The sequence below is a fragment of the Asterias rubens genome, chromosome 9 (genome assembly GCF_902459465.1).
Source record: "Asterias rubens chromosome 9, eAstRub1.3, whole genome shotgun sequence".
Classification (NCBI taxonomy): domain Eukaryota; kingdom Metazoa; phylum Echinodermata; class Asteroidea; order Forcipulatida; family Asteriidae; genus Asterias; species Asterias rubens.
Genome location: NC_047070.1, coordinates 15,421,424 through 15,448,930, shown reverse-complemented (window position 1 = coordinate 15,448,930; position 27,507 = coordinate 15,421,424). Strand labels below are relative to the sequence as shown.

The following is a 27,507-nucleotide window of genomic DNA, read 5'->3' as shown; positions in this document are numbered from 1 at the left end:
TTATTCCTTTAAAACTTCGATGACCAATTACGTCCAAATTTTCACATGTTTGTTGTTTGTATGCATATGTTGGGATATACCAAGTGAGAATACTAGCCCATCCAGAACCTTTAAGCTTTAAACATATATGCATCTATTTGAAGCCCCATTTATTATTAGTATATTACAATACTAGTAAATAAACTGACATGTTTATTGATTGCAATGATAGTTTATCATACTCCATGCTTCCCATTCATGAACTCAGATTATTGATTGAAAAGTGTTGCCAATAAACAGCTAGTGTCAATAAATCGATTAGTTCGTGTTTAAGGTAAACACATCGTAAAGTTACGTCTCATCACATTAAGCTATCTTCGGTTATATGAAGTAAATAGTCGATTAAACAAACATCGAATCCTAGACCACATGCAGGAGAAGATTGTGACGATTGATAATACATAGAGAGATCACGTGTGATAATTTTATGGAGTATTTTTTCTGACTTGGGTTTTGTTTGCTTTTTTAAAAGTCTTTGGTTTGTCTCTGAACTAAAACAAGTATTCAAAAGTCTAAAACGAAGGTCTTAGAAGCGCAAAATATTTGGGGGGGGGGGGGTTTCTAGGCTTGTTTGAAACTGTAAAAAATATTATCAATAATAAAACTAGGTCTACTTCTCAAAACTAACTTGAAGTCATTTTTCATAAAGGTTGTAATTAGTGGATTTTTTTCTTTCAAAGGACTAGAATAAGTTCAGAATTTGTAAGGTTCGCGATCACAACATGTAATGATAATCTCTAAATAAGTTGGGATGCATCTGAAATGAACCGTTGGTTTCAACTTGACGTTTCGATCAGTATGCTCCGATGGTCTTCTGTAAATCAGACAATTGAGCTCTACGATCAGTAGAGCATACTGATCGAAGACGTCGAGTTGAAACCAACGGTTCTTGGCAGAACCAGCCCAACTCATTTTAGAGATTATTATTACAAAATGTTGCCGCAAACCTTACTAAATCATCAAAATGGTTTGAATGTTCTTGTAGTTGCTCTGACCTTTTTTTCTTCTTTTTCTCTCCAACATGGAATTTATTTGGGGGAGAAACAAAATCTGTTTGCGGTTCATGCGTACATTGATTGATTGGAAGGGTTGCAATGCGCTATTTCTCATGGGACCCCAGAAGGGGGCAGTGGTAGAGGGGGACTTTTACTCACTAGTGAAATTTGGGGGGTGAATCATGTTCCATTTCCCCTTAATTCCTTACGGGGCTCGCTAAGGGCTTAGAAGTTTTTCAAGATAGTACGTTTACCCTCCGCTCAATCCCGGCTCGATCATATGGTGGTAATTTTAGAGGGGCAGCAGTGCGTTAAGATACTTCAAAAAAGCTGATTGGCAAAATTAAAAACTGTTGCTGATAATTTTAAGTTTGGATGTTTTTGTTTTGGGTTTCATGTTTAAAGTTTGGGTTGTTTTGGGTTTCATGTTTTCAGTTTTTGGATGTTTTTGTTTTGGGTTATGTTTTCAGTTTTGGAAGTTTTTAGGGGGGTTTCATGCTATCAGATTTTGATGTCTTTGTTTTGGGTTTCATGTTTTCAGTTGTGAATGTTTTGTTTTGGTTTCATAGTTGCCTGGATTTATAAAACGGAAAATAGCATGAGATGGTCCGGCTTTGGAAGTTCAGACGCGTTAGTCATGGAAATGTTGGCGCCGTGTTTTTAACCAGCGAATGACGTCAAAGATCCCCACTCACACCGACCCCCTTCTTCGCAAGATGTTTCGATTCTGGAGTCATTTTGGGAAATAAACAGAAAACATCTGCGCCCTTAAACAGTGACAGATTGTACCACCCCCATCTGTAATTATATGTCAATTATTATCATGGACAACATTTTTATTGCATCGTAACGTGAACCAGTGAGGTACCCGTCAACTCATCAGAGTGTTGATGATTTTATATCAAACATCAAGTTGTTGGTTCTTCCCTTAGGCCTACACTTCATCAAGGAGGCAACGGAGGCGATTGTCTCCATGCCCCTGGTCATTGCCTTGGTGCCCTTGAAATGCTCCAATAGAAATAGAAAATGCCCTCTTAGGATGCCCTTTACCAAGGAGAAATGCCTTGGTGTCCCTTGCCCTTTCAAAAACAAAGCATACAGGCCTGTCTATACGTGTTCAAACTGCCCAAGTCATAATTTCAGGTGATGATATTTGAGCTGTTTTCTGACCGAGTCTCTGATTCAGAACGCATTCGTGTTATTTTGCCAGGTAATCCCAACTTAGGACTAGTTCTAAAAAGGGTTCGTCCTCACTCGAGGAAAAGCCATCCCTGCTCTTGTAAACTTGCTGTGTTATACTGTTATTTAGCCAGGGGTCGATTTCACAAAGATAGTCCCAATTTGGTACTCGTCCTAGGACTCTTAAGAAGTTAACAAAAACTTAAAACCTGTCCTAAGTTATTGTTACAGGACGAGTCCTAACTCGAGATAAGACTAGTAACTCTTTGTGAAATCCACCACTGCATTTGTTAACTTCCTGCCCACAATACCCTCATGGTCACCCCGCTATTGGTCCATGGCCCTTCCAGCAGGTAGTTTTGTCCAAATTTCTTAATCTGAACATCAATTAATAACACCTACCTGATTAATGGTGTCATTAGCACCAATCTACGCATCAACACATTGCCACTTGGTCATCCGCGTTTCCCTCATCACCTACGTCACTGCTGTGACATCCGCTCTAGACCAATCAGCAACTCGGAACGCTTCACTCGTGCCGAAGACCCCGGATGTCATTGCTAAAGTGTGTAATTGACAGCGCCTGAATTAGAAACCAATTTGTGGAGTTGGAAGTTGTGTGTTAGCCCCTCCCCCCTTGCTCGCCGTGTGTGTGTGGTTTTCAGATGGTGGCGTTTTGGGTGTAAAGGATCCACTCATGCTAACTTGTGTCCAGTGTTTGTCTGTACTTAACTCTTCATCGTGACACACAGTTTGTAGCTAAACTCTCTGTACAGTGTAGTCGCATTGTTTTTTAGTTAGCCTACATGTACAGTCAATATCACATGGCGATACTTTACTGCGAGGCACTGAACACTGGAGACTGAAGCCACATACTGAAAAACTCCAACAAGTTGCTGTAATAAGGATTGCTTTCAGTGCATGTTTTCTGCGGGGCATGTCTCTCTGACTTCATACCCCTTCCTTCATCAGCAAAGAGATCGCGTGCTAAAGCTGTACTGTGTTATCGCCACTTATTAGTGTTCGCTCAATCAGTACTACCCTCATGTTGGGGGAAAACTTACTCTGAAAAAAAACAAAGTTGTTTTGGGAGGTTTTCACTGATCATGTCTACCTTACAATATCCCGGACCGCCACCACCGTCAAGCATGAACCTTCATAACTACCCTCATATGAACCATCATCACGGACTAGTTGGGCAGGGTTTGTCTCCGCTAGGAGCCCCTACCGCTATACAGCCTTTAAACTCTTTACATAATGGAGCCGGGCACCATCAGCAACATACCCCTTTCTATATTGATAACATTTTAGGCAGTAGGTTGACTATGAACGGGCCGGCGAGACCTACCCCAACGCTACCCAGTCCTACATTCGCTACGCATGTCAATTCACCGTATAACTCGTACTACGACCAGTCGGTGCATACGGGGTTGCCTGCTCCCACGCCGATCAGCTACGGGTCTGGAGCGTTCTCAAGCCCGCCACCTTACCCGTTCCCTCGCGGTGACTTCGCCCACGGACTTATCGACAGACACGATCCGTACTCTAAAGGTGAGTCCATATTTCACTTACAATTCCATCCTTTTTTCATTCTGTATACTATTTTTCTAATTAGCCTTTCGTTAGAAAATGATTTTACTTGTTAATAAATCCGTATGAGTATCAGTTTGGACAAAACACTCGACAACAAAAATTCAATTTAACGAAAAGAATTACTCTGCATTGAACTTTTTTCAGGCTTCTAAGTTTAGCCAATATTGAAGTAAATTTACACTAATTGACTTTGAAAAAAATTCTACTCTAGACGACAGGAATGTAGAGTATAAATAGTGCTTTATTTGCCAAACAAATACTGTCTGAGTTTCATTTTGCAATCTAGGCCCAGACAACATAAATAAAAGTCGTTTCATTTCGATTATCGAGTGGTATACAGGTGTATTTTTTAGGTTCTTTTTGAATGCTGGATAATATTTCTGAACAATAATTTGCCTCAACTTTATGATTATTTGTTTATTTAAGTGTCATGTAGATTTGATATAGGCTTATTCTAATAACAAGCACTCATCGTCAAACTGAAGCATCTTTAGTTGTTAAACCAAAACCATGTTTGAGTTTATCACGATACTGGTGCAGTTAGTCATGAAGTAGGCCTACATTATAAAAGTGTTTGACGCTTTTAATCAATTTTAGTGACTATTTTAGGATCGCCCTATTTTATTGTAACACAATCCACTTGTTACAACATTTTATTCGCAAACCAAGAACGTTTTTCCTGCAACATCTATACTCTCTTAAATAGACCACCATTTGTATTTTTCTTTCGACTTAACTTTCGTATCTTTTGAGAGACTCTTGTGTTTTCAAATCTGTTTTTATGGTAAGAAAGTTCGTTTTATTTCCTTAGCACTCGAGGAAATGTAACATAATAATGATTGCAGTTCAAACACGGTTGTTGAGTGTATGATACCGGCTTGGATTTCAGGAAATGTGAGGAGACAACCCGGAAATCTCTTTGGATTATTACAACCGCCTAGATTTGATAAAAGGCCACTTTGTTGATTACACCGAAGAAAAGTTATTGTTTTATTTACTTCATAGCTTTGTTTTGAGTCAGGCGTTCACAGTCTGGTCAGTCGATTAACAGAAATCAAATCAATAACGGATATGAAATTGTTTGGAAAAATACTGATCTATCTGTTGAGTTTATAGGAATAATCATCATCTTTCTCTTAAACCATGGGCTCAGTTGCTATTACAGTTGAATGTCTACAGCTAAGACAAACAAGACAGTGTAAGGGGAGCGTACAAGGGGGGGGGGGGGTTCCATCCTATAAAAAACAATTATAAAAAACTTATTTTGTTTTAAGGATTCCTTTTTTTGAATCGATTTAGAAGAACACAAAATTCTCTATTGAAAAAAAGCAATACGACAGTGGCATTTTCGTAGTGCAGACATAATAAATTGCTTTCAGAACTCTGTTTCTTTAATCTGGCTTAGTTGGTTCCCACAGCGATGGTGGCCATCAGGGCCTAATTTCATAGAGCTGCTTAAGCACAACTACTAATCCACATGTACAAAATTGTGACTGGTATCCTGCTCATTGCTGCTAAGCAAAACATTGTTAAGTAACATTTTCTGCTTAAGCAGCTGGTGAAACAGGGTCCCGAGGCCAAAGTTCATAGAGCCGCTTAAACAGAAAATATTGCTTGCAGAAATGAGCAGGATACCATGCTCATTGTTTACTTTATTCTGGTAAGCATATTTTTTTTGTGCTTAGCTGTTTTGGGGGGCTTAAGCAGCTCTATGAAAATTGGGTCCTGCATTATAAGCCCCACACAGGAAGCTAACGATCAACTAGAGCAGCACATTCTGAATCAGATTTTCCGTTGTGTCTCATCAATTCTCACAAGTGTTTCCGGCCTGTCATGTCATTGAAGGATGTCAAATGTTTTGATTGAGGGCTCCATTGACTTTCCCCCTTCGGCCCCAAACCCTCAAGTCTTCTTCAAGAAGTGTCCTCCTGGCTGCTTCTGATGAGGGCATGATGACCGGTATCGTCACACATGTGGTGCGAGGTGTAAGGGGGGATTTGGAACGCGTAGCGGTTGAAGTTTTGTAGCTCTTTCACACAAACCACTCAGTGAACATTCGTGTATAAGTCATCAAGAAACATCTCCTTTCAGAATTGAACCGATGCCAAGTTGGTCTTCGAGGACGAATGATGAATTGAAGAAATGTACAATATCTGGAGTTATAGACACATTATCTGTCATAATGATTGAAAACTAAGGCAACAAAACTCGCCAGATATCTTCCTGATTTGTGTTTAGACTCTTATTAAAAAAACTCGTGCCGACTTAAACGCTTTGGGTTATTTATTGTACGACACAAAACACAAACGTCCATAGATTTACATTAAACTTGCACGGTTTGAAGATAATGATGGTAGAAAGCTTCCCTTAAAATATAACTTGTGCTGGGGTGCCGTAGTTTTTGAGAAACTAGTTTACGAAAATAATGTTTGGCTCAAGTGAGACGACAATTTATTTTCACGCGGATTTACGCGACTCTCTTGAAAACATTGGATTTTGGTTTTCAGAAACTTTTTTCAGAAACTTATTACAATTAATGAAGCTGAAACTTATTACAATTAATGAAGCTGAAACTTCTACATGTAAATTATATTACCTAGGCATATATTTTCATTCATAGTGAGTACGGATTCATGTCACAATCTTGATCTACAAAAAGTATCAAAACATGTAATGTTTCTGTTTTGGTTGATTAATTGGTCAGTGTTTGGCATTACAATAAATTGTATTTGACTTGATATTTATTGATCGGTGACAATAAACTTTTCCGTTAAAATCTTTCTCTCTGTTTTTCCAGTATCTAAACATTACTTCACTCCTGACTCGTGAAGCATTTCAGTGAGGAAAACCCAAGACTATACATTTAGTTTCAAGTCGTCTCAGACTAGTTTCGATTATAACTTCAATTGCATCGATAATTCAAAAGTAAACTTTTAATTCACCCACTCACTTCCAATCAAGAAAATACTCTTTTAAGGATTTCATAGAAGAAAATTATTGCTTCACAATTTGTCTGATAAGCAGAAATTAGCAGGATGCCAGTCACGAACTGTACATATTAATGGTTGGTAGTTTGGCTGGTATATTACCTTGCTCTCTCTCTGTTAAGCATTTTGTTAAGTGCTTAGCTCCTTTTTGTACTCGAGCAGCTGACATTGGGCCCAGATAATTTATTAATTCTATAAATATAATATATACTTTACCACCAAGACTCTTTTAGTTCTGATTCTCTAAGCGTGTACATACCACCATGAAAAGAGGAAGGCTGAATAATTAAGTGCCGTTTTCCGAACCGGCTACTTGTTCCTAGGTGTCCCGGCGTAGGAGATTCTTTTAACACTCCTCCAGCGAGTAAAAACTAAAAACCGCCGCGGGGCAAACTACAAGTCTTGAAGAAAATATGTCACAACGACGAGGCTTGTCATGGCGTTAAGTAGAAATAGAGCTTACTATACAAATTATCCTATTAGACTATAACCTGTATTGGCGTTACACCATGGACTTAGTTGTGATTGATGACATGGCGTGTGTACTTTACTTTTTTGCACATGTGTTCAGTTTTTCTTCTACAACACAACAGACTATGGTCCAGGCCTGATACTTCACGGAGGCAACGAAGGTGATTGCCTCCATGCTGCCTCGGTGCCCTTGAAATACCCCTGTAGAAGTTTAAAATGTTCTTCCTAGGGTGCCCCTTCATCAAGGAAAAAAAATGCCCTGGTGCCCTTGCCCTCCAATACAGGATAGAGTGTCTGCAAAAGTTTGAATACATGGAAAGTAGCATTCACGATGTTCCAGTTGACCAGAAGGCACTTTATACACTGGACATTATCATCATCAAACTGCGTACTAGAAACTATTGCTTACGACGAGTAGAGATGGAACATTCACCATGACCTCTATAGTATGCCATGACAATCTGTAGGTCTCTAGTGTCAGCATATAGTTAGTTGGCCTAATAAAACAGTAATAGTGTAATTGTGTTCAGATTTTTTTTTTTTTCATTTTGAATGACTCGATAAAATGTAAAAATATTGTTTTGAGTGCAATTTATATATTGATGCTTAACTTGGTATTTCTGTTCGAAATAGAACAATGAATAATGAATATCCTACATTTATTCATAGTTAACGATACTTATTTTCTTTCTTGTCTATCTTTACTCGTTTCCCATGAACGAAGTTTAGTTAAATACTTTCAAACTCTTTGAAATTTCAAGTTGTGAATTAGTGCTTATCTTAATTGAAAGTGAAAATCAAAGAATGTCATAAAAAGAGATTTCCGGTAAAAAAGATACACATATTTATCATAACGTACTGAATTACGCTTTAAATTTCCACTATTTATCGTGAATTATTTTCGTTTCGTTTTGAGTGTGAGTTTCATTTTGAATGTAAAACAATATTTGTTTTGATGAAATAGAACTGAATATGGTTGTTATATTCCTTTTTGAACTGCCTCTTGGAAGTTGTTGCTTGGATTACTTTTGTTAAGTATCCAAAAAGCTAACAAGAACGAGAAAATAGCCTAGACGAGTCGACGTGAATGCGTTGGCGATGCCTTGTTAAAACCTTGGGTGTACTAATCAAATGTTTGATTGGCCACGATCTGCAAACAACACACAAAAGCTGAAATAAAACAAGAAGAGTCAATCTAAAAAACTGGTTGCATGTGTCGAGACAACAAAAAAACACTCTCTAGGTTTGGTTTTCTTTTGTAAATGAGGCACTACTTCGTCTGTCCCGGAAGCTAGGGGTCTCTACTGTACATACCGGGCAAGATCTGTCAGTCAAACTCCGCCCAGGGTATACGGGCGAGACGAGCGATTCAACGGTAGGGCTTAACGACAGGCACTCGCTAACCAATCAACACGTACGGTAATTGTTCGAGGTGTAATGTGCTTGATCGATTTTTGGCATTGTCCTTGTTGTAGTGTTTTGGTTTTTAATGTGATAGGGGCAGTTTTTATAGCGCAAGTGTTGAAAGTAATGTTTGCTAGATGATTTGCTCAATCCATTACTGACGGGCCAATAATGGGTATTGTTTCCATTTTGCAATCAGATACAGTATACACAGGCAGGGTGCGTCTGCAGGAGGAACCGACCACACGCGGTGTATGAACAATTGCAATTTTAAAGGCACTGGACACCTTTAAGAATTAACAAAGACCAGATTTCTCACTTGGTGTATCCCAACATATGCATCATAAAATAACAAATCTGTGAACATTTTGACTCATTTGGTCATCGAAAGTGAAAGAGAATAATGAAAGAACAAAAACCCTTGTTGCTCAAATTTTTCGTGCTTTTAGATGATGCCTAATAAAAGGCTTCAGGTCTGAATTCTTTTAATATTTGAACTAGAAATTGCCTCTCTTTATACGTTACTTTAAACCGATGTGAATGATGAACTGGTTTGTTCAATAATATGGTTTGGGACTTCCCCTTTAAGTTGTATTGGAGGAAGGTGTTGTAGACATTTGGATGTTGTCGCAAAGTAGTTGATTGAACTGAAGGAAGTGGGAATCATTCGATGCGAAGTACTCGATTGTTAACTTAATACAGCGGACGGAAAACCACAGATAGCCCCCAATACAATGCACTATGGCATGAAGCACGGTTTGTCTAAACACGGTCCAAAATAAGCACCTTGCATATTTAATTAGCAGCCATGCATCAACAGTTAACTAGGTAGTCTGGGAGTCGATTTCACAGAGATAGTCCCAACTTAGGACTTGTCCTAGGACTCGTAAGGAGATATTGAACAACTTTGGCTATAGTCCTAACTTAGAACAAGTCCTAGGACTCTTTGGGGGTTTTGGGCGAATTAAGGCTAGTCATAAGTTAGGACGAATTGCTCGTCCAAACTTAGGAATAGTTCTAGGACTCTTTAGGAGTAATTAACAACTTGAGGCAAAGTCTTAAGACTCAAGATAATATTGTAGTCTTAACTCTTTGTGAAATCCACCATACATGTTCGGTTATAAACAGCTCGTTGAAATGAGAAGTGTTTCCAAATAATCAAGAAGAAATTTATTTCTTTGTGCTCTTATTGATTACGTAATAAAATTGCAAAAAATGTGTAACCTTTTTCTCAGACATGTTTTTTCCCAAAGTCGTACCATTCATACGCCATTTTCACAGAATAATGGCTTATTTAGGTTGATTGGAAGATCATTTTATGACTTCTGGCTTTAAATTATTTAAGAAGAAATCCCTTCCTTTGTGTCTTGATTGTTGACGAAATACTTCCTAAACATTTCACATGTTTCCCAAAGTGGTACAAAATGTAAATGATACGCCATTATCAGGGAATAATGACTAACTTAGGTCGGTTGGAAGTTCATATGACTTCTGACTTTCACATATTCGTAAACAGAATACAAAAGAATGTATCTCCCATGATGAACCAAAAAAAACATCCTACCACCGTGGTGACTATGCAGAAGTTGTCAAGGTTGTTAAGATTACTGAACATTCTGCAGACTAGCCATGTATTAATACAGGTTATCAAATCAACTTTGTCTCATGGAACAATGTCTACATACATGCAAAGTCATCAATAATTAAAGACAGTGGACACTATTGGTAATTACTCAAATTACTTGGTAACGAGTGGTAGGGAGAGGTTGATAGTATAAAACATTGTGAGAAACGGCTCCCTCTGAAGTAATGTAGTTTTCGAGAAAGAAGTAATTTTCCACGAATTTGATTTAGAGACCTCAGATTTAGAAATTGAGGTCTCGAAATCAAGCATCTGAAAGCACGCAACTTCGTGTGACAAGGGTGTTTGTTTTCTTTCACAATTATCACGCAACTTTGACGACCGATTGAGCTCAAATTTTCACAGGTTAGTTATTTTATGCATATATTGAGATACACCAACTTTGACGGCTAGTCTTTGACAATTACCAATAGTGTCCAGTGTCTTTAAACCAACCTTCCAATTATTTCATTCTCTTTCTGAAAACGAAAGTGTTAAGTGAGACCGAGGTTATGACGAACAAAATACATATTATGCATGTAACATACACCCATGGAGCTTAATCCAATTGTGTTTCATATCAATGTTGGCATTCTGACAAATCCTTTTCAAGTTTCTGCCTGTGCTTGGCAATATTTTCAATCCAAATATTCAGTTGTTTTTAATTTCCTGGTAAAAGTACATTTTTTTTGGTTATCCTTTGTAGATTGTTCTCTCGTTTATTCCCAGTCTCTGTCGTGATGACATTACCATACTGACTTGGTGCTATCAGATTGAACTCAGAAACAGCATTGCGGAAGTTTATATTTTCGTTGAGCTTAAAGGGGCAGCTTGACCCCTGTTAAACATTTTCCCGAATGTCTTACAGAATTTTTATTTTAGTTCCCCTGACTAATTGAAACCAGTTTTTGAACTCACGGGTATCTAATTCTAATGTTGATTTGATATCTTGTTTGTATACTGGATTTTCTGGAATCTTCTTGTTCAAAATATAGGTAAAAAAGTGACACAAAATGTTGTCATGTACAGTGTATTTACCAAAATTACAATCGTCTAACAGAGAATCGTCCCCTGTGATCATGGCCCAATTTCATAAAGCTTGTAAGTTGTAAAGTAAGCACAAAAACTAGCTAAGCACAGAAAAGTTTTGCTTAACAGAAACAAGTCACCAGGTAAAATGACAATTACAATATAAGTTTACATTGTTGTGACTCATTCGATGTTTGCTTAGCAAAGAAATTCGTCAAGCGGTATTTTCTCCTTAGCATTTTCATACAAATGGGCCCAGGACGTTACAGAATCAAGAATCTTGAAGTCAACAATAAATTATTGCGATTGCCTAGTTTTCTTGGCGGTGCTATCTTAGTGTCACAGGAGGTCCTATTATGATGAGAGTATTGCGGAAACGAAAATTAAGAATTGAAGCATCAAACTTCAAATTCTACACCTCCTTTAAAAGTGAACAAAACTGGTCATAGATCGAACACAAAAAGTGCCTGTATAAAGCACTATAGATATCCGTCTCTGAACGCAACCTTCAGGAAATTGTAACCCCTCGAAGGGGTTCAAGCTGGATAGCTAAGATAAAAAGTCCGATCGGAAAAGCACTCTGTACCAAACGGAAATGATGCACGATCTAGCAATCAAGGCAGTGGACGTAGCCTCATACCGCACCGGGCACCACGGCTCGTCAGACCCGGGGACGCACGCACGTTGGCTCACCCCCACTCAAGCCTGCTTCGAGAGATCTTGTGTGTTGATGAGCCAAAATTGGGGGAAATTATTCGAATTAGACAATCCGTACAGATCATTTCCCGGAGTCCAGGGGACTTTGTATGGGGCTTTGGGTAGGCCTAGTACATCCGATGAGTCCTGCCCGCTTCACTTCTTCGTTGTGGATAACAAGGGGCTGAGTGATGCGAATAACGGCACGTGTGTGTGTGTGACTTGCTGGAAGTTTAGTTTGAAAATTGTTCATCATCATAACTCGTTGTCCTTTATTTATAAAAGATTATGTTTTGGAACCGCAATTATGTGGGGGTGTTGAATGAGTAATTCAGTGAAGAATTGGGATTAGGAAAAGGTCATGTTTTAATGAAATAATAGTCCATTGGTCCTGAGTTTATCCGATTGTTTTTATAATAAGTCGAGTTGATAAAGCTTGTTGAAAGTTCTTTCGATGAGAAATTGATTAAAGTTGTTTTCGCTGCAATGTTTGTGATGTAGCGTGTCCCTTGGGGGTCATAAAGAAACGTTGTTGAGCGCGAGCTGGTGATATGGAGCGCCTGTTGTGATTTTTCACCGTGCGACTTTGGTAGATTTAAAGAAAAAAATGAAGACTTGTCCTGTATGAGATCTCAAACACTTCAGGGTATTCCTAAGTTAGGACGAGTATATCTCGTCCTAACTCGAGATAAGACTAGTCTTAACTCTTTGTGAAACCCACCCAGGGACAACTTTTACCAAGCTTTTAAGCAGAACATACTGCTAGACAAATTGCTTTGCAAAGCAATCAAAATAGTCGGGCACCAGCCACCAGAATGCCAACTTGGGCTGGTAACCTGTATTTGTTAAGCAATGCTTCTCTGTGCTGAGCAAGTTTTGGTGCTCTAGGCTTTATGAAATTAAGTCCAGTATAACTATTCATTATTTCTGATTTAAAGCATAACCTTTCGACCTATAAATATCCTAGCCACCCAGTCGCAGTACTTAATCATTTTAGCCTTATGTTTTTATTTTTCAAACCTTGGCAAAAACTGCAATCTCACTCATACGTATGATGCGAAGGTATGGTGTGTGGTGTTTGCCTTCATTCATAACAACCCCTAGCGCCTCGCCCCAACAAGGGCTGCCTGCAGTCCTTCAGTCGCCAGCATTCTTTGTCACTCTCTCATGTTTTCAAAAATTGACAATTTCCTCTCGTTATGGTACCCTTAATGGGATATTCAGAGGTCCTTAGTTAGTGTAGAGGGATGTCTTCGAAGATGGCAATCAGGAAAAGGGTTATTCAAACAATAGATTGGATATCTAGATACCCCACCGGGAACAAACGGCTGGCAAAACGGATAAGAAATATTATTCGCATAATTTGAGATCACATTGCCGCCGGGGGACCATATTTCATACGTGTATTGGTGTGAGATTACCATGTGAATGTGGTTGTGACTCTTTCCTAGATAGAAGTAACAACTTTATCGACGAAATACAAGCTCTCCTATGGTTGGCTTTGTTCACTGTAGGGCATACAAGGGTAGTTTGTTGTCTTAACAGTATTTAAATCAAGTACTTGATGCTGTTTGTTGAAAATTAAAATGATATTTAGGCCTAATTGATAGGTTAAATTAGTTAGGCTAGTCTGGAGGTATAAAGTAATAGTCAAGTTTCAAAGATTATATAGCCTAGGCCTATGGTGACTTTGTTTTACCGGTTCATGGAATATGGTTTATGTCTTCAAACAGCCATACTTTGATCCAGTTTTCGCACAAAAACGTTTCAGCGTTTGACTACTTATATTCATGAATAAAGAGAGTGTTGGTCTCGACGTTTCGAACGGTAACTCTGATCGTCTTCAGGAGAAAGGAGAAAGTATCCTGAAGACGAGCAGAGTATACTGTTTGAAACGTCATAACCAACACTCTATCAAAATATATTTAACACATGGTTGTACCCGCAAGCTTACTAATGTTTAGTTAATTCTTATTATTCACATCATGCAAAAGCTTCACACATCACAACTAATGTTTTTGTTGTTGTTTTCGTTCCAGGGAAGCCGTTCCTCTGGAACCCCTTCATACAGAGACCGCTTCACAAACGGAAAGGGGGCCAGGTTCGGTTCTCTAACGACCAGACCATGGAACTGGAGAAGAAGTTCGAGAGCCAAAAATATCTGTCTCCACCAGAGAGGAAAAAACTCGCCAAATTGTTGCAACTCAGTGAACGACAGGTAATCAAATTATAACTTCACATTTGTACATCTCTTATATCGTTGCGGTACCCGCTGCCAAAACATAGGATTCGAATTGCCTCTAGCTACCGGGCAACATCGGTAGTCTAGTTGGTAGGACACAGCTCTAGATGCAAAGGTCGTGGGTTCGAATCCCACACAAGTTTTATGCCTGTGATAATTTTCACAGGACTCGGGAAAGTGCTGAGTATACAGTGCTAACACACATCGGTGTATGGGTAAAAACCAAAGTTAATAGACTTCACTTTTGTTTTTCTGTACATCAGAAATCAATTTTTCGAAATCAATTAAACAAGGGGAATCTTTAAGGGAAAAGGAAAAAGAAACAAGTGAGCCTGGTTAATACTTCATGCGAATACGAAGCGAATTTTGACGTCACATACTGGGATGTTTTCACGGCAAATATTTCGCAGGAGTTGACCACAAGGCAACTGTTGTGAATTAATAGTTGCAAATTAATTGTGTGACGTCAAAATTCGATTGATTCGAATTCGCAAAAAGTATGAACCGGGCTTAAGCCCCCCCCCCTCCCCGTGCCACGCCCTTACATGTATTGCTTTATATATATTTATATTAAATTAGATCATGAGATAAATATTGATGTGGTAAGAACTACATGCAGTTTAACCTACCATGTTTTTAGGAACTTGACTCATGAGTTTAAGGAAGTTGAGTTAAAATAGAACATTATTCGTGCCTAAATGATGCTATAAATGCTACTAAAAATGTACTATTCTTAGGCCTGTGTTTTGGGTCAAACAGGATCTTTGTACCATTTTCAAGTATCACTTCTTTGAAATCGCGGACGGAGAAAAAATAACTCTAAAGCCGGATGCGAGGATCGCGGTTTCGAAAATGCTCTGTACAAAAGGAAACGGCCATTACAAGAGAACACAGACATATACACCGCCATGTTTAATTCAGTGTTACAAGGAAATGAATGATCTCATTGATAGCTAATTATTCAACCACTGGAACTCTGTAAAGACATATCAAAAATAATCAAAGCTTTGCTTTTGTTTAGAGTATGGAAAGTTTATTTGATTTGTCCTTGTGTTTGGTTTCATGGCACTCGAAACCTATACAGATGATATTAAGGAAGAGTTCATTGTTTCTAGTTTATGAAGTCGTCGTTTTCTTAAACCAATTTATCACTGTGGTTAAGGTTTTTCTTTCAATTTAGTTGCGAGTTATAATTTGACCAACAAACCACTATCTTATAATGGTAAAACTCAGTTGTTGAATTCAACCTTTTGAGGAAGGAAGGTCAAATGCCTATACAATTCCCTGAAATCGCTCGAAATGAGTTATGCAGTCAGGAAGGTTCATGGCTTTATGTGTGATCAGTTTTCATTTAGTCTGTAAAGTTTGATCGTAAAAAAACACATGCATTCGGTGTGATGAATACTACACAAAATGTCTCGCCATCCCTCCTCCAAACAACTCACCAAATAAATTTGATTTGCAACAAATCTTAGGCAATGTCTCGCAGAAGAGTTTGCCTTTTACGTTGATCTCAGGCCAGACACTTCAGGGAGGCATCACAGGCGATTGCCTCCGCATGCCCCCTGGTTTTTGCCCTGGTGCCCTTGAAACTATGCAGTCCAAATTTACAAATTCCTCATATAGGGTGCCCTTTGCCGAGGAGAAAAAGCTATGGTGCCCTTGCCCTTTTTTAAAAAGGAAGCATAGACATGTGATCTGGTTCTGATTGATATGGTTAAACCACGGAGGAAGAAAACAACACACCATGGTGGAACCAACTCTACGGTTACCCTTTACCCTTTTCACACGAGGAAAATAAGAAGGGGTCATTATTCAGGCAAGGGGGGGGGTTCATCCATGGTTCAGGTATCCCCTTTCTGCAACAAGACAATTGTAGCGCTTTTTAGCACCTTATAACGTAGGCATAATATCAAAGGCTACATGATGGTGCTTATAATGTGTAATGACGATAGCTAAGATCAGAGTGTAAATAAACTCTACTCCTAGGTGTGATTGTCTCGAATGGGTGTTAAGATCAACATAATGGGTGTGAAAAGTACCAATTGGTAATCAGGATAAATTAGGATTGGATTCAAGCATTGTAAGTTGTAGATACTTGCTTTGGAATAAACATCCTGTTGCTCTAATATAAGTAAAACATAACGAAGAATATGTATGGTACTGACGTTAGAGGCATTGGACACTAATTGGTAATTGCTCAAAATAAGTTCTATCATAAAAACTTATCTTGGTAACGAGAAATGCAGAGCTGTTGATAGTGAAAAACATTTCGAGAAACGGCTACCTCTGAAGTAACGTAGTTTTTTTTAGAAAGAGGTTATTTCTCACTCAAATATTTTAAAGACATTGGACACTATTGGTTATTGTCAAAGACCAGTCTTCTCACTTGGTGTATCTCAATATATGCATGGAATAACAAACCTGTGAAAATTTGAGCTCAATTGGTCTTCGAAGTTGCGAGATAAATGAAAGAAAAAAACACCCTTGTCACACGAAGTTGTGTGCTATCAGATGCTTGATTTCGAGACCTCAAACTCTAAATCTGAGGTCTCGAAATCAATTTCGTGGAAAATTACTCCTTTCTTGAAAACTACATTACTTCAGAGGGAGCCGTTTCTCACAATGTTTTATACTATCAACCTCTCCTCATTACTCGTTACCAGAAAGGTTTTATGCTTGAGGTTGAGTAATAGTGTCCACTGCCTTTGGAATACTTCGGGCCTGAGGCCCTTTTTCGGCATCTATGAAAGCACACAAATTTGTGACCAATTGAGTCCAAATTCTCACGGATTTTTTATTTTGTTGAGAAACACCGTTAGCGAGCGCATACCAAAGGTTTCCAGTGCCGTTAACGAAATGAAAACAAACTTAGAACAAAATAATAATTTAGAGAAATACTGTAGAAAGGATGCCTACAGCGATCAAAACCTATCAATTCAGTACAAGGAAATATTTAGTTTCTTGTTTCCCGTCGGCTTCACATCCATGTTGTGATCCACAAATCCCGCGGTTTTTTGCTCTCGGGGGGGAAGTCCGGGGTTGACATGTAAAAGTCACTTGTTCATCAAGTTGTCAAAATCACTGAGCGTCTTGATGTCTACCTAAACCAAATCAAACACACTTGAAAAGGAAATTTGATTTACTCAAACGATAATGTTATCCCCGGATAATGAAAAGTGCCCTTTTCCAAAAAGAAAACCTCGAATAAAAAAGTTTGAGTGACATCGAGGTTGGAGATGAACAGGAGTTTCTGCGGATTAATGAACAATCGATGTCTACTCCTCGGTCTTTTAGCGCCTCTACCGTCTTCTTCAGGTTTCATAGAGGGTGTTTGCGAGGCGCTGGCCCCGTTGACTTTTCACTGCAGACCCCCCGTTTGCGTTTATAACCCGGAGACTCCACTCTCCAGATCCTAATCCCTCCAAAACGGATTTTCAACAATCAGCCACTTGACGTAAATCTGTATTTTAAATTATGATGTCTAGCTTTCGCGACTACAAACAGATTTAATATAACATAAGGCCTGTCACCTCAAACAGGTTTAGGGAAAGTTTAGACGGGGTATGGGGTATAACGAAGACGCCAAATCGGGGGTCCCATGTTTGCTTGGGTCATGCCAAGTAGCTCTTATTGGCGACCAATTGCAAACACTCGGCTACCATTTACCCTCAGAATTACAGCTCCCATTTCTTAAGAATTCCTTCTCTAATTGAATATTTTCACTTTGTGTCAATATTATATTTTAAGATATTAAGGTAGCTTGACTGTTCTTAAATCCGGATGATTTAAAAGATTACGGGAGAAGTTGATTGATATAAATTGTAAAGAATTGGTTCAATGATGTTTGGTTCGCTGATGGTGATGGGGGTTTTAATAATATTGGTAGAAAGGTTTAAGGTTCGAATCCCGCTTACTAATCCCTCTTCAGACCCGACAAGCCGTCTGTACCCGAATAATCTATACAGGCGTGTCGTCACTCTACGTCAAAATTCCCCCAATCTGTTTCTTCTAGGATTGTTCTCTTGCGCCCAGCTTTTGCGTTTCGTTGTTTGACTGTCAACAATAATAATAACAGGCATTTATAGAGCGCTCTAGTCTTACACAGTGTACCATAGCGCTTTACAAGAAACGAGTCCAAAAAGGTGAATAAATAAAGGCACTAGTAATGGGAACCAGTTTTCCTAAGCAATCAACCATTAAACAGGAAAGTTTTTATTTGAGATGTTTCTTGAAAACTTTAAGCGACTGTCAATGACTGTTCGAACATTTTGTTTTATTTTGATACACAGCAAATTCAGACCAAACGTACCCCACAATAAATTATAAATCATCTTAGTTCTACGAAAGTAAAGGCAGCTGTTGGAAATATCATCATTTTGGTTGAATATGTTTTCCAAACTAACTTTTTTTGTTCTAATCAGAATAGACATGATGTTTTGACAGAATTAAAGTGTTTTTTTAGTTGAGGACTTTGATTTTGGTGTTACAAAACTTGAGAGAATATACAGTGCTTAAACATATCGATGTAAGGGTAAAACCAGCTATTTTATGTCCACAGTATTTCATTGGTGAACTCTAAGATCTAATTCTTCTTTTTTTTCTCGATAGGTCAAGACATGGTTCCAAAACAGAAGAGCAAAATGGAGGAGAGTAAAACAGGTAAGATTATAAAAGTTCTTCGGTAGCTCTTTAATGCACCTAAGTTATGTCTTTCACAAGACATGAGACCCACCGATTCTTTAAGAAGTACCAACATGCAAATGATGATTGCCAAGAAGGCATGAAACATGTTGTCAATCAAAGAGAGGGTTGTGGATCTAGAAAATATCCTCACGGTCTCCCTTAAAAGTCTTCTTCTCCGTCAACCGGCTCTTCTGGTCCTCTCTATGACTTGTGGACAAGTCGCTTATGGTCCCACGCGGTGAGATATAGTCGAGTTGCAGCGGTGCTCTCCGCGCGAACTGCTGGTTGCGCGACTACTGCGCGCTGCCCGAAGTCGACAACCAGCAGTTCACGCGAGAGCAGTGACAACTCGGACCATTAACGACTTGTCCACAAGTCCAGTCCTCTCTTTGTTCGTCAACTACTCCTGTCAACCTGACAAATATATACGAACACAATACCCAGCCGTAGACCCTACCCAATGTTGGAGCGTCACTGAATTGGACAGTGCCGTCATTTTCTGCACCAACAAAATCCTCGGTGTTTTCAAAGTGTTTGAAGTTCAATGAGGAAAAAAACTGAAGCTTATTGTGAAGAAGAGTTTGTAAATATGTCAACAATGCTGCTATTCCCTCGACGAACTAATAAAAACAATCGATAGTTCTCCATTTTCTACTTCGGTATTTGAGTCAATAGTTTTGCCAAATGGACATTCAAGATTTAATCCCCGTTTGACGTATGTTTACCCGCCCAAGACGCCCACATCAGTAACATCAATCTCTGTTCACGATAAGACACAATTAACGTCACTTCACTTTCTTTTGTCTCTTCCAATATGATGTGTATTAGCTAAGATATTCCCCATTAATATACCTTATACACTAATTGTAATGGCTATAATAATTCGATGCGAGTTGTTGTACACAAAAGAATGTGGGGGCTTCAGCGTGTCCGTTTATGTCCAAATAAACAACGCACAGCGTTTAAGCCCCTCGATTTTAAGTAGCCATGATAATTGTGGATTTACTGTCTTGTTTGCAAACACTTTAATGGGTTCTTTCACACACTTAACAACACACCATTAAACAAAGAATAACTTCTTTCACTACCACCATGATCCATTAGGAGAGTGCTGAGCAGCGTGAACGCAGCAATAATGTCGTGGGGCTACACGCCTCGATTCACGGCGGAGTGATGTCAATATTTACTCTGCATATACAATCAAGCTAACAGCCGCTACATTATCTACCAATAAAAAGCTATTTTTGAAATGCCGTTTCCCAGTGAAGTATCGATTCTTGAATGGGAAGATATCCATTTTCATCCTGTTGATAGTTAATTAGATTGTTTGCGAAACAGAAATACAAAGTGAGCTGTTAACTCTACCATTAGTTTGCGTAATTGTTCTGACATGTCAACCTTGATAGTTTATGTACAGTCATACTGCCAAAAGAAATACATATATTAACACCTCCTCCCCGTTTACAATGTCTTTTTTCCGCATTGCGAAATTGCCACTGTTGTAGTGCTTTTCAATGGGGAGACTTTTTTTTGTCTAAATCGATTCAAAGGCCGAATTTATGTTCCTGTTTATTGTTTTATTTGTTGAAACTGTTATGTATGTACCCCCGTACTGCGGTGGTACTATTTTGTGTCTTTATCTGTATACTTTAACGATATTTTGTACCTTGAAATGTTGCCAAATGTTTCTGCTTTGTGCTGCCAGTTGTTTTTTTAAATTAAAATGAATAAACGAACAAATGAAAAAGAAGGGAATCTCCCTTTTTTTTTCGATCAGGAAAAAATTTGGGATAGCAATTCTAAAACTGCAAAGTTTGGCTTTGTCCATCATTTCAATTCTCTGTTTAAAACACACTGAATTCATTTCTCAACTTGGCTTTGTCTTTTCTCGTAAAGGAGGTACCAACAGGGAAAGGCGACAGTGACGAGAACTGCGTAGACTCACACGAGAACTCACGAGACACGGACAGAGACGACTTCAGCAGAGACCACGCGGTGCTCCCAAATGGTGGACTACACGGATTCACACACGGTGGTAGCGAAGGGGAATCACTGGAAGACAAAGAAGCATGATACAAGTCTATTCTACTGTAAATGCTGCAAAAGGGCGCTTGAACTCTCGAAGGACTGAGTCATTCCAAACGATGTCTAATTGTGAACGCACGGACGCACCGTCACAAACCTTTTTGATATGGTGCGTTTATAAACGTTCTGAAGAGATGGATACTGCGGTTGGAGCGGTGAATTATTTAATGATGCGAGAATTATGAACAAGAACGCTTCTACCACAAGGGGATAGATCGCCAATGTGTGCGTCCATTATCTGCGTCAGAGGTTGTGTCGATGTCGTCCCCAGGTTCACTAATACAAACCATGAACAATTGTGTCAATATGATGCCGAGTGTGAACATTTTGGTCTAGAATGTCCTAATACTGCTAACAGGTCGGGACAACCCTAAGCACTATCAGACCTTCCACGTTGCTGCTATCTCATGAGTCAAATTCAAATCAGTGTAACCAAACTGAGACTGGAAGGGCACATAGTCTGGTGCCTTTATGTACAATGAACATCAGCATTCATTTTGTCTTTTTGAAACGGGGAACATGACCAAGATGGCGGCAGGATGATAGAAGTCTACGGAACTCCCAGTGGCCCAGCTAATGACTTTTTCCATGCTCGCTTTGCTGCTTGCTAGCCACCATTCTCTGATTAAATAAATAGTATAGGAATTATTGTCAACTCTTGAAAAAATATGCTGTGGTAGTAGATGAACCAATGCGAAATATGAACTCTCAAACACTATATATAGGCCCCTTTCGAATCCACGGCTTTGGATGCGGCTTCAGGCTCCGTCCTCTCTTTTGAAGCCCTGAGGGGGGCCAAGCTAGCCTGAGACGAATCTGGAGCCGAAGCCGTGGTTTCGAAAAGGGCCTATGTTTTTAAAACTCTGGTATAGACCTTTACTCATTGGGTCGCTATGAGTAAGCCTGTAGAGTAAGCCTATGGAGTTAATTTGTGTGTACTTTTAGCAAGGTCAATATTCTATAGACGTGATCTGTCGGGGCAATTCTAACCACTCAGTGTTGCCGAAATGGTCATCGTCCTCAGTCCCAACAACAAGAGACACGATGTCAAACATTCATGTGTCAAAGTATTGATTGAAAGCTTAGGTGGTCATGTCATGACGTCACAAAGAGAATGGATAGGAATTGATTGTGGATTTGTGTTGTAATTTCTGAGTGGTTTTTTTTTATATCGTGGTTGGGTTTGGAGTAATCGCTCACTGTACATTGCAATAACTGACTAGTTTGACGCATTGCGCTTGCTGTGCCGGCTGGTACCCCGCACACTATGGACCGGTATCCTCACACTATGGACCGGTATCCTCACATTATGGACTGGTATCCTCACACTATGGACCGATATCCTCACACTATGGACCGGTACCATCACACTACCGGCCGCTACCATCAGACCATCAGACTAGGGACATATGCCCTCACACTACGGGCCGATACAATCATGCTAAGGACTGGTTTTCAAACTAAGGACCGGTACCCTCATACTCCGGGGACTGGTACCCTACGGGCAGTGACACCTTCTCTTGTTCCATGTTTTTCCGTAGAAGGTTGCTCGTGATATGAAACAACTTGCTGATCAATAATATTCCTCATGAGAATAAATATTTATCTGTTTTGAAAAAAAAAAAACATTGTCAGTTTCATAGATTACAAATTTGATTCTGTATTTGTAAATGCATTATCAATTACCAATATTCATCTTGGAATAGGAGGAAATAAGCTGCTTAGTTCCAAGCGGGTTTAGTTACAAAGCTAAATAGTTGGGGCTGGTTTTTCTGCATCTCTGCTTTTACTGTAGTTATAAATTCCTGTAAAATGATTGCCTCAAAAGCTAGGTAAACGAATTGTGTGTTATTTGCTTCCCACTTCCATTACTTACCGTCGTGTTTGATAGGATGGGGTAACTGTATTTATTTTAGCTAAGTGTACAGTTGATTTTCAGAAAATATGGGTTGTGTTTAGGTGACTATGAAAAGAAAACAATTTGGTATAAATTCGTTCTGAGAAAATTGCTTGTCTTAAATGACGTCTTCTTGGAGAAAACTTTATATAAATCCAATCTAAGGAACCTGTGACTGTTACAAATAAATCGATACCCAGGTTAGTTTTATACTAATGTTTTGTGAAAACTGACTTTGGTTTTGAAACTTCTAAACCCCGGCCAAAAGGTCACTGAGTCATGTCTCGAGTAACTATTAGGCAAACATTACAACAACAATAAGATGTTCAGCGTCCCCGCCCGCTCCGTTTTAAAGGCTGCCTCCTTGTTTTTTTTCTTTCTTTTTGATGAAAAAAAGGGAATTGTTATTAGTTAAAAAGGTAACATTTGAACGATATCATATGTTCAAAGCATTCTCTTTAAAACGGTCTTAAGCTGGTTGTCTTAAAAGATTTGTCAGTCGGTTATTTTGTAGAAAAAAAAGGGAAAGGCCCTCCTCCTTCCTTTTTTTTAAAACAGGACGCGAAACGTGTTTTTTGTTTTATTTGGCCTTAGTAAATGTTGGCTTCGTTGAAACTAATTTATCAAGTATAGGAATAAACTATCTTCGTATGTTTTTTATATTGTACACCTTTGACATAAAGTTTTGTCTTTCTGTACTGGGTTTATATACTATTATTTACCACTTTAATATTGTATACCTGTATTTTGTATCATAAAAACGTCATAGATTATACCATGATCGCACGTCAGCCATCACTGTTGACCAAACGATGAGGGCGTGCGTTGTCGTTATTGTTGTGTAAGATTATGAATTTTTTCTAAGATTGAATAAATTATATGTTGAGTCAAAGTGAGATAATGCCTCCATGTTCTATTTGTATTGAAGGTCTTATTAATTACTTGTTAGTATTAATTCCCAGCTCAAGAGGGGCTACCTTCTTTTTATACTTCTTCTTTTCTAATTTGGTTTTGACCTTACACACTTTTGGATTTCCTTTCTTCCTTATCGAAAAATGGATGGAATTGTGTGAAATAGTTTTATTTGCATAAAGAAATCATCATTATTTGGCAAAGACTTGCGTCCGTGGCCGCTTCATCCTCAAATTGTAATGGGGGCGCACTCATAGAGATGCCGCTACCACCACCGGTTTCTCCACTTTGTCCCATTGTCTATATGAAGACAATATGATGCTATTAAAACAACACCGTGGTCACCATTGTAGCAATGAACACAGATATGCCATATTATGGACAAGCGCCTTCTTTGAAATATACCGCAATGCGTCTTGGGAAACCGAGTACGGTTGAAAATTAAGACAGGCTGCCAATTTGGACACCATGTTGCAGTTAACATGACGGGCCCTTTAAACTATGTCAGGTTTTATAGTTGTGGATTGCATTGCTTCAAAATCATAATCCTTTGCCCACTGAATATGCATAATGGGATTTGCATAATGGGCTCTTGGAATATATCAGACCTTATCCATATAGCTTGCCAGGTTTTATAGTTGTGGATTGCCGTGCTTCAAATTTAGAATCGTTTGCACACTGAATATGCATATTGGGATTTAATTTGCATAATGGGCTCTTGGAAAATATTAGACCTTATCCGTATAGCTAGCCAGGTTTTATAGTTGTGGATTGCCGTGCTTCAAATTTAGAATCCTTTGCCCACTGAATATGCATAATGGGATTTGCATAATGGGCTCTTGGAATATCTCAGACCTTATCCATATAGCTTGCCCCTCAATACTTCTTTGGTCCAAGACATCTCTGGCTCGATTCGGGATGACAAAGTGTTTCAGGGTTTTATCTTTTGTGGATCAAGTTGTTGGCCATGACAAGAATCTCTACCCATTGTTAATGAAGATAGTTTACCTGTAGAAGTTTCAGCTTCATTAGTCATCAAGTTATTGAGAAAGCAAATAAACATCACAGAGCAATGTTTTAAGGAGAGTGTCGTAAATCCGTTGTACATGCTCATTTTCCACTAAGTCGAACATTATTTTCGTGATTTTTTTCCACTAATTTCTCAAAAACTACAGCACTTTAGCAAGTGATATTTTAAGAGAAGCTTGCTACTATCAGTATATTGAAACCGTGTAACTGTAATGAAAATATGTGGACGTTTGTGTTTTTTTGTAGTACAAGAAGTACTCAAACTAATATTCCTAAAAAGGGAGACGACCTTTGCAAACTTTTGAAGAGAGCCCCAACTACGAAAACCAAAATTGTTCTTTAGTCCTTGAAACAAACCTATCCGTCCACCAGACAACTGCCCATCACAAGATCACTCACATTGACGCTCATTGACGCACTAATGTCGCTCGATGACTCAGTTTTCGTAGTATTGATTAAACAGACGTGTCTATGTTTCATCTATGGTGATAGGGAAGCTATTGGGACTGTCATGTCTTGTCACATTGGATCAGTGGTAATCCACGGCAAGTTGCTACCCACGTCTGTAATGAGTTGTCCATTGCTACTTCAAAAGCTAAACTGCCGTTAGAGTCATAAGGGTCTTTCGGTACGCCCCCCCCCCCTCTCTCTCTCTCTTTGGAGCCTTAAAGGCAGTGGACACTATTGGTAATTACTCAAAATAATTATTAGCATAAAACCTTTCTTGGTGACGAGTAATGGGGGAGGTTAATGGTATAAAACATAGTGAGAAACGGCTCCCTCTGAAGTGGGTTTCGAGAAAGAAGTAATTTTCCACGAATTTTATTTCGAGACCTCAAATTTAGAACTTGAGGTCTCGAAATCAACCATCTAAACGCACACAACTTCGTGTGACTAGGGTGTTTTGTTCTTTCATTATTATCTCGCAAGTTCGATGACCGATTGAGCTCAAATTTTCACAGGTTTGTTATGCATATGTACACCGCCTTTAAATACACTGCAGCCGATTTCATGAAACGCTAAGACTAATCCTATCTCGAGTTAGGACGAGTAACTCGTCCTATCTAAGGATGGGTTCAATGTGTCCTAACGTCTATGGATACAGAACTTAACTCATCCTGAGTCCTAAGATTAATCCTAAGTTAGGACGAGTTTGGTGAAATCGATCGGTGGACACCTTTGGTAATTGTCAAAGACCAATCTTCTCACTTGGTGTATCTCAACTGTGCATAAAATAACAAACATGTGAAAAGCTCAATTGATCGTCAAAGTTGCGAGAGAATAATGGAAGAAAAAACATCTTGTTGCACAAGTTGTCTGTTTTAGATGCTTGATTGCGAGACCTCGAAATCAAATTCTGAGGTCTCGAAATCAAATTAACATATTCAAGTGGCAAATTGCTTCTTTCTCGAAAACTACGTCATGTCAGAGGGAGCCATTTCTCTCAATGTTTTGTACTTTCAACAGCTCTCCATTGCTCGTATTAACAAGTAAGTTTTATGCTAATAACAATGCCAAGTCCCAGTGCCTTTAATCCAGTGTGTATAAATATTTCCTTGTATTGGGGGTTTCAAGCTCTTGCTGGTTGTACGTCAAGGGCAATATATGTCTTCACATTCCTCCCAAGCAGGCAATAGATTCCACTAGGGCCCAGTTGCATAGGGCTGCTTGAGCCCAAGAAGTAGCTAAGCACAACGAAATTATGCTTACCAGAATAAGGTTACCAGCCAAAATACCATGTTGAATCTTGCGAATTATTAGAAAACATAATGCAGCAAAAGAAAAGGCTAAAATTAAATACAGATTCAACTATAGAGACAAATGCTGTCGTAGTAATTGCATTGTTCCATGAACTATAGCAAATTCAATTTTAAAGTTTGAGTTTTAGGGGCAACTAAACACAGCCTGAGAGAAGCCGTGGTATTAGAATAGGTCCCAGACCTTATCATCTGGTCTTTGCTCTGATCACAGATAGAGGTTTCGTGTCTGCCTGATAATTCAATACACACCGTCAGCTCACAAGTGTGCATTGTCGCCAAATACCACTCGAGAAACTAGAACTTGTGTTTCTTTCTAACAACAATAAAATTGATAATCAATCGGTAGGCAGAGTGTATACAATGGGTGGAAATAAATAGTGTGGTATCAGATAGAACGGGTTGCGGTTTGAAACAAGGTGTTCAAAGTGCGGATTGATCTAGATTTGAAGGGGGGCTATAGAAAATGTTTGACGTCATTGTATGAGCGTGGCTGGCATATGAACTGTACGGGATGATCTCATGTCAAAGTTGTCAAATTGTTTAATAGGCCTGGTAGGATTTTGGCGCCAACTCTATTTAGAAATGAAGGCCCTTTTGACACATTGTGCTGACCTGGTAATGTTGAGGTGGAAGAAGAAAAGGTTCTATCAATAACTCTTTTGTTAAAACTTGAAGTAGGAGATTCTGTTGACGTTTACCAAACAAATCACACGCTCATCTTCCTGAAATACGGGTGAAGACGACCGTTTACCAAACAAATCTTGTTTCTAAAATACTTTCTCAAACGCGGTTTTTATCGATGGTTTCTGGTTTCATGTCCCCAAACACGGTTGTGAAGTTTACGTTTATCAGTAGTTTACAATAGTTTACTGACGCCCATGT

At 38.9% G+C, this 27,507-nt stretch overlaps 1 protein-coding gene across 1 annotated transcript; it reads left to right on the top strand.

Moving 5' to 3' along the window:
* Positions 1-2,946: 2,946 nt before the first annotated feature.
* Positions 2,947-23,820, top strand: LOC117294939 (hematopoietically-expressed homeobox protein HHEX homolog). The gene is made up of 4 exons (XM_033777493.1): positions 2,947-3,764; positions 14,054-14,232; positions 18,868-18,918; positions 20,839-23,820. The coding sequence occupies exons 1-4, from the start codon at positions 3,320-3,322 to the stop codon at positions 21,013-21,015; spliced, it is 852 nt and encodes a 283-aa protein (XP_033633384.1). The 5' UTR covers positions 2,947-3,319; the 3' UTR covers positions 21,016-23,820.
* The last annotated feature ends 3,687 nt before the right edge of the window (positions 23,821-27,507 follow it).